This window comes from Salvelinus namaycush, chromosome 3 (genome assembly GCF_016432855.1).
Source record: "Salvelinus namaycush isolate Seneca chromosome 3, SaNama_1.0, whole genome shotgun sequence".
Classification (NCBI taxonomy): domain Eukaryota; kingdom Metazoa; phylum Chordata; class Actinopteri; order Salmoniformes; family Salmonidae; genus Salvelinus; species Salvelinus namaycush.
In genome coordinates this window covers 32,792,093-32,799,738 of record NC_052309.1, presented here as the reverse complement: position 1 = coordinate 32,799,738, position 7,646 = coordinate 32,792,093, and the positions used below count along the sequence as shown (strand labels likewise).

Genomic DNA, 7,646 nt, shown 5'->3' with positions numbered 1-7,646 from the left:
AGTGAACTTAGTGTATGTAAACTTCTGACCCACTGGAATTGATACAGGGAAAGTGAAATAATCTGTCTGTAAACAATTGTTGGAAAAATTACTTGTGTCATGCACAAAGTAGATGTCCTAACCGACTTCCCAAAACTATAGTTTGTTATCAAGAATTTTGTGGAGTGGTTGAAAAACGAGTTTTAATGACTCCAACCTAAGTGTATGTAATCTTCAACTATATATGTGTATTTTTCAAGGGAGTATTATACGCTTGTGTGAATTAGAAGTTTTTTTGCATATCCCAACTCACCGCGACACCCTAGGAGAGTGAGATCACGGCCATGGTCAGCATTTATCAACGGCGAACCTGGAGCATTTATGATTAAATGCTTTGCTCAAGGGCACATCGACAGATTTTATCTTGTCGGCTTGGGGTTTGAAACTAGCAACTTTTAGGCTACTGGCCCAACGCTCTAACCGCTAGGCAACTTACAGCCTGTAAGGGCTTATGCTTTGACTAAAATGTCAATGTAAACAATTAACTGCTGGGTGCGATCAAAAGCAGACAATCTCACAACAAAAAACATACTTCTTATTAATCCGAAATGAGAAAAGACAGAATTGTAAAAACAATCCCACAATTATGATACATTATTTATTTACAACATATCAAATCACAAACAGTAATAGTTTCCCTAGAGTGCGTGGATAATGGTGCGACTCTTGAGCTGTTCAACGTACTCCTTGGCCTGGTCAAAGCCAGTCTTCTGCTCTGCCTTCGGTGGAAGCCCCTCCACCAGCTTGACAAAGTAGTGGCAGTGCACTTTATCCATGATCCCAAACATTCCTCTGCCATGGTAACGGATACGTTTCAGGTACTTCCCTTTGTTGGAGAATGATTCCGCTGAAGAGAGGAAGAAGGGGATAAAAAGTGCGTGAAAGAGTGTGTGTGTGACAGACGTATAGAACACAATGACAAATTTCTCATTCTGGAATTGCATTTGAATGTCAAACACATCAGAATAAAGATATATTTCTGTTTCCATTTGTTTATCTATAATAACCTCTGAATTACATTTGCATAAATCATACCCAGCATCTGAAGTGAAGAAAAGCATGTATTTTCAGGCATCTAAAGTTACATCCCTATTGTGATTTTTTAATACATTTCCATTGCTTTTTCCATTTGAAACAGTCAGGAAGTGATTAGAATGCACCATACACCCTTTGATGATCACCATCACTTTATTCTAACCTTGTTAAAACAATTTACATTCAGGAATTCAATCATGCTATTTAGGGCACGCATGGTCAATTTCTGTCATACATTTTATTGTGAGAGGATTCTAACAAGATGTTATGTGTATGAAGTTGTGTATTAGAGACTATCTGCACCTTAAAGATTATTTGCACTGACTAGTATCCACACATCCCACACACAAACACAAGCACTCAGTCAACAATGCTGTTCTATGATACTGTTCTATGATATACCATTTATTCTACTATGTGACCGAGACACTGCCCACATTTGTAAATAGAGTCTATTATTACTATGCATACTACCTCTTACTTATTATTTTTTACCTGCCTATATTATTATTAATATTGATTAACGTACTGCATTAAGGGAGCTAGCACACAAGCATTTTCCTGCGCCTTTTATACCTGCTGTGAACTGTGTGTGAGATGAATACAATTTGATGTGTAAGATTTCAAGAAGATGTACGACAGTTGACACTTACCAACATATAAATTGGACTTGTATTCCACATTGTGATTCCTGACTGCCATCTCCTGGGCTTCCAAGAGAACCTTAGAAATACAACAACGTATCACATCATGAAAGGAAGACAGCGGCCAAACACTGACAAGTCATACTGACAAAATATACTCGTAGAACTACTGAACATGAGCACATCACAGACAGGTCACCCGTGATACAAATCAGTATTCGACATCCATCAATGTCTGAGGACAACGGGAGATGACGTGGAAACAAGGCCACTAGGGGCAACAGTGAGCGCTGTTACCTTCAAGTAGGTTTCGGTTTTGCTAGGGCGTTGTTGACGGGGATGGCAGATGGGCGCAAGCATCTGCCCCTGGTTGAAAAGGTAAGCATCTGCCTCTGGTTCAAAAGGTTGCATGTTCAAAATTCAGTGATAAAAAGTTGTTTTTGATATTCTTGTTTTAAGCCTAGGTATCAAATGGTTTGAGAAACATGAATGGATGTCTAATTCTGATTTGAGTCAGCTTGTTGCATCACAAGCCTAGAGCAAATGTTGCATTGTTTTCCAAAACTAGCTAAAGCATGCTGTAGAAAGTCACAAGGATAAAACATACCTCTTTCATGATCTTTGCCCCCTTTTTGTCATTGAACTCAAGCTGTGCAATGGCCTCGTCAATAGTCATTCCTCTGATCTGGTGGAGGAATACAGAAGAGGAAGTCAACCAATAGTGGACGCATAAAAAATGGCAAGCCCCATGCACTTATCACAAATGCCTTGTTGGCCAAGTTCGCCTTATTGTACATTGCTCTCCGTTACTATTTTTGTATTATCGTCAGCACAGTATACATGATCCCAATTTTACCTCCAAGACACTGCCGATTTGAAAAACTAAAGAGTAGATTGTGCTGATTTACTGGTGCATTGAACCATGTTGCACGCTATAGTTTAAAAACTCTGATAGTGCTAAAACAATGTCATATCTAAATTGACATCTTTATGCACCTTTGGCATAATACTTTATCATTTTTAAAATGGTTCAATGCACCCATTCCCATCTCAATACCAAATCTGATTAACAATTATGTACGTTTTAAATTAAAATGGCACAAAAATAAATTGTTCTCATCAAAGAGCAATTTTTAAGCAACAATTTTGGTAGGACTGTCGGAGTGGTCTGAGTTGGGAGGGGAAACGGAAAACTAGCCGTTATGGGCAGAGAGATTTGAAACTCTTTCTTATTGGTCTATTAACTAATTTACCGTGAGATCACCATGCAGGCTGAAATTTCAGGCGGTCTTTTCAAAAAGCGCATTTTCACTTTCACAATATTACGCCAACCTCAGTGTAGAAATATATATAAAAAACACAGGGAAATGATTTTGACTGCATTTAACAAAATAGCATACATAAAAAGGACACAACCTACAAGTAAGGCTGTCAGCCTTACATTATATTGTTTTATGACAACCAATCTATGGGACAGGCACAATGAAGGCACTGGACAACAACCCACTAGGGAAGTGAAAGCAGGGAAGGCCATAGCTGTGTATACGACGATGCTATCCCTCTTGGACAACACCGTAGCGTAAAAACCCATCACATGTGCGTCACGAATCTTGAATAAAATTCTATTTGAAATTACTTGACGTTTTTGCAGGGCGTTGGACTTTAGAGCCTACCATTGGGAATTTGAGCCAAAATATCCACAGGAAAGCATTATTCAAGGCTATTAACCCCACCCACCAAAAAAATGAAAAGCCGATAAATAAAATTGCCAGCCAAATTGACCGGGAGAAAAAAATAAAAAATAATATCCAATTGCAAAATAATACTTTTTATTCATTGATGGAAAGACCAGTCCACGGAAATACATATGGCCGTAATGCTTATCGGTCTATAGCTTAATTAGCATAATTGTGGAATTAAATTGCCGCATGTGTATTTACATCAGGCATGCATTTTATTTATCACACGCACAGCATACAGACAGAGCCTATTTTGAGCAGAATACCACCTCAGACAACACTAGAGCTGCTGCAGCGCTTCAGCCCATTGCTGCTGGAGTGCAACATGTGCTTTTATAAGACCAGTCATTGTGCAATATTTCTAAAATGCAATTGTGTGTTAAACTTGGATGGCCACAATTAAAGAGTTACCATTTTTTTAAATTAAAATTGGAAGTGCCACTCCCATTAGACATTCAAGTGCATAGGGAACAGTAGACAAGCTTTAAGAGATGCCCAGTAATGTCCTCCATATATAGCACATTCGGGAAAGTATTCAGACCCCTTCCCTTTTTCCACTTTGTTACAACCGAACTCTAAAATGGATTAAATAAAACACTCAATCTATACACAATACTTCATGACAAAGAGAAAACTGTAAGAATCATTTGCAAATGTATTAAAAATAAAAAACAGAAATACCTTAAGTGTTCAGACCCTTTGCTATGAGATTTGAAATTGAGCTCAGGTGCATCCTGTTTCCATTGATCATCCTTCTACAACTTGATTGCAGCATTGAAGGTCCCCAAGACCACAGTGGCCTCCATCATTCTTAAATGGAAGAAGTTTGGAACCAACAAGACTCTTCCTAGAGCTGGCCGCCAGGTGAAACTGCGCAATCAAGGGAGAAGGGCCTTGGTCGGGAAGGTGACCAAGAACCCGATGGCCACTGACAGAGCTCCAAAGTTTCTCTGTGGAGATGGGAGAACCTTCCAGAAGGACAACCATCTCTGCAGCACTCCACCAATCAGGCCTTTTATGGTAGAGTGGATAGATGGAAGTCACTCAGTAACAGGAACATGACAGCCCGCTTCAAATTTGCCAAAAGGCACCTAAAGGACTCTCCGATCATGAGAAACAACATTCTCTGGTCTGATGAAACCAACATTGAACTCTTTAGCCTGAATAAGCATCACATCTGGAAGAAACCTGGCACCATCCCTACGGTGAAGCATGGTGGTGGCAGCATCATGCTGTGGGGATGTTTTTCAGTGTGTTTTAGTCAGGTTTGAGGGAAAGATGAACGGAGCAAAGTACAGAGATTCATGAAAACCTGCTCAGGACCTCAGACTGAACAACGACCCTAAGCACACAGCCAAGAAAACGCAGGATTGGTATCGGGACAAGTTTCTGAATGTCCTTGAGTGGCCCAGCCAGAGCCCGGACTTGAACATGATCGAACATCTCTGGAGACCTGAAAATAGCTGTGCAGCAACGCTCCCCATAAAACCTGACAGAGCTTGAGGATCTGCAGAGAAGAATGGGATAAAAAAAAAAAAATCCTCAAAAACAGGTGTCCAAGCTTGTAGCGTCATACCCAAGAAGACTCTGGGCTGTAGTCGCCGCCAAAAGGTACTTTAACAAAGTACTGAGTAAAGGGTCTGAATACTTATGCAAGTGGTTTTTATAAATTAGTGTTTCATGATTACTGATCAATTCACGTATACATTTATAATTAGGAGGTTATCTGTTTTAAAACCTTTTTATTTTTGTAATTATGTATTGGATTGTCTTTTTGTGGCTTCCAACCACACCTGCACACCATTTCTTTGTATTATCTGTATTGCTGTCCATCACTTGATTTCTTTGGTTCAAATAAACTGGAATTGACCAGAAGCCAAAGGCACAATCCTAGTCATATTAGCAACACATCCTAGTTGTTGCATCTTTAGATTTCCGCTCTTTCAAAGTTCTTAGCCGAGATTTTCATCTGTTACATATGGAACCACATCAGTTACGCTGTTTAGAAAGGTGTTTTTCCACAAATTGCATTTTTGCAAATGTTTAAAAATGTTTTATTGGATGCTTCATTAAACAGAGTTACATGTTGAAAATACAACCTAAACAGGACCTTCAAATCAAATGTTTTGCATGGGTGGAGTTTGGCTTGCCTGGTGACATTAGACAGTATAAGTGAATATAGCCCAATAAAGAGTTCCAAACCCCTCTGCCAATAACAGCTTGTTTTCAGATTACATATCCCTCCCCAGTCAGACAACTCCCAGACAGTCATAGCTAAATTATTGCTTGAAAAGTTTTTTTTTTAAATTATTTTAATGGAAAACTATTACAGTAAGGTCCTTAACTGAAATTAGAGAACTTATTTGATATTGAGAAAACGGCTGCATTGGGCCTTTAAACAGACTTTTCAAACGTGGGTCTGCTGCATATGCCTGAAATTACATCCTCTCTGCTCCACCTCATGTCATAATAAAAGTCCTGCATGTGTGCAATCACATTAAATTCAATTGATTGGTGCATACGTGTCAAAAAACAAAAACTGGCAATGCTCTCCTTTACAAGACCTTAGTAAACCAGGGATCTCTTTACAAAAGGCAAAAGCCCTTGCACAGAAAAGAGTGAGGAGGAGAGCCATGGTGAACTCGTTATGTTTCCAAGAGGGACAAGAAGATTACGTAAAGAAAGTACATTTATGAGACTTTGAATGTAGCATCTAAAGAGTGAGAATACCCAGTAAAATCTGCTATGTCTAGCGCTATCTGGAAGGTGTTCAACATGTTGCTTTTACATTCAAACCTTTAGACACTCACCATATTTGCTAGATACCACATCTTGTCCTTGCTGTACTTGATTTGCCTCCTGCAGTGGTGCACCTCCTGTGAAATAAATATATTGGTCTATATTTAGTATATCGCAACAACTGAAAACCACTTAGTTAACAATAAAATGGTCAGATATGGAATGATTTCCATGGGAATACATGTTTTATTTAACCATAACTACTGTATGTATCACTTGGTTGTTGGAACTCACTGCAGGTCTTCGTGCTTCATCAGGCTGCTGTGGTGGGAACATTTGCAGGTTCTTCCTGTCCCAGTTCTTGTTGACATCTAATGCGGCGCTGGTGTGGATGCAGGAGACCCTCTGGGTTGTACCAAAGGCAAATAGCCTGGATAGAGAAGAGAACTTCGCTAAGAAGCTAACGTTAGCTAGCTAACGTTAAATAAGTTATAGACAGAAAGATGCACAATAAAATCTGGCAAATACTTGTAATATGTACACTTATGGAAGTTGTAAGCACATGTATAACTTCACTGCTTGATTTGTCCTTTACTGAAATTACAGCACTGTTAGCTCGTGTGCTGGTTCTCCTTACCTTGAGCGTATCTGCCCAGCAACACTCCTGAGTAGTGTGAACCCTATGAAAACATAACCCATGTTTAGTTAATTCTAAACCACACTTTAGAAGAGGTAGAGAATGAAATAGACACTGGCATTTCAAGTACAATACTATTAAACTTACCACCGCCTACGATTACGGAGGTCGCCATGTTGAATGTATGACGTCGACCACACGTTCTGCTTTACGGCAAGTGCACAGTCTCGCCAAAGAGACTGTCGTCGCTACTTACCACAAACACACATTCATAAACCCCGCCTATTTCTAAAATGTATTTTCTTAAAATCTGATTTTAAACCTAACCTTAACACACTGCTAACCTTATGCCTAACCATAACTTTAAATTACAACTAAAAAGCAATTTTCTGTTTTTTATCATTTTTTTGGTCAAGGTAACTAGTGGAAACGCAAAGATATTGGTGCTCCTTCTCAGGGCTCCGTCGCCTATCTTCTTCTTGACATTTGTATTGGCAGATCGCAACCAACTAAAAGGTACATACACCGTCATCTACTGTACTGGGGTGCGTGGCCGGTCACGGCCTCCCTATTAATTTATGTATCTTATTTAGCCCTATGTTTCCGCCTACTGTTCTGGAGTATGAATTCATTACACTTTATGACACAAAAAGGGAAGCGACAAAGGACTGGAAAAGGAAGCAAAATTGCACCTACCAACACCCGTTAAAACCTCGCCACTAACACACCTTGTAACTCTTCTGCAGTAAAATCTCATACACCCAAGTATTTCTCTATAGCTACCACCACAACATCGACTTTCTATTATTTCAG

At 39.4% G+C, this 7,646-nt stretch overlaps 1 protein-coding gene across 1 annotated transcript; it reads right to left on the bottom strand.

The window, feature by feature from the left end:
* Positions 1-615: 615 nt before the first annotated feature.
* Positions 616-7,061, bottom strand: mrpl22 (mitochondrial ribosomal protein L22). The gene is made up of 7 exons (XM_038988946.1): positions 6,981-7,061; positions 6,834-6,876; positions 6,491-6,626; positions 6,268-6,333; positions 2,326-2,403; positions 1,728-1,797; positions 616-886 (listed from the first exon to the last, which is right to left on the bottom strand). Exons 1-7 carry the CDS (start codon positions 7,006-7,008, stop codon positions 678-680), a joined length of 630 nt encoding a protein of 209 aa, XP_038844874.1. The 5' UTR covers positions 7,009-7,061; the 3' UTR covers positions 616-677.
* Positions 7,062-7,646: the final 585 nt, after the last annotated feature.

Bases quoted from the DNA above. Each gene is read 5' to 3' on its own strand.
- mrpl22 (XM_038988946.1), bottom strand. From the start codon at position 7,008: ATGGCGACCTCCGTAATCGTAGGCGGTG. The intron at 6,334-6,490 runs GTGAGTTCCAAC...TTTATTTCACAG, and splicing joins ATGAAGCACGAAGACCTGCA to GAGGTGCACCACTGCAGGAG. The intron at 1,798-2,325 runs GTATGTTTTATC...TGTATTTCTAAG, and splicing joins GGGCAAAGATCATGAAAGAG to GTTCTCTTGGAAGCCCAGGA.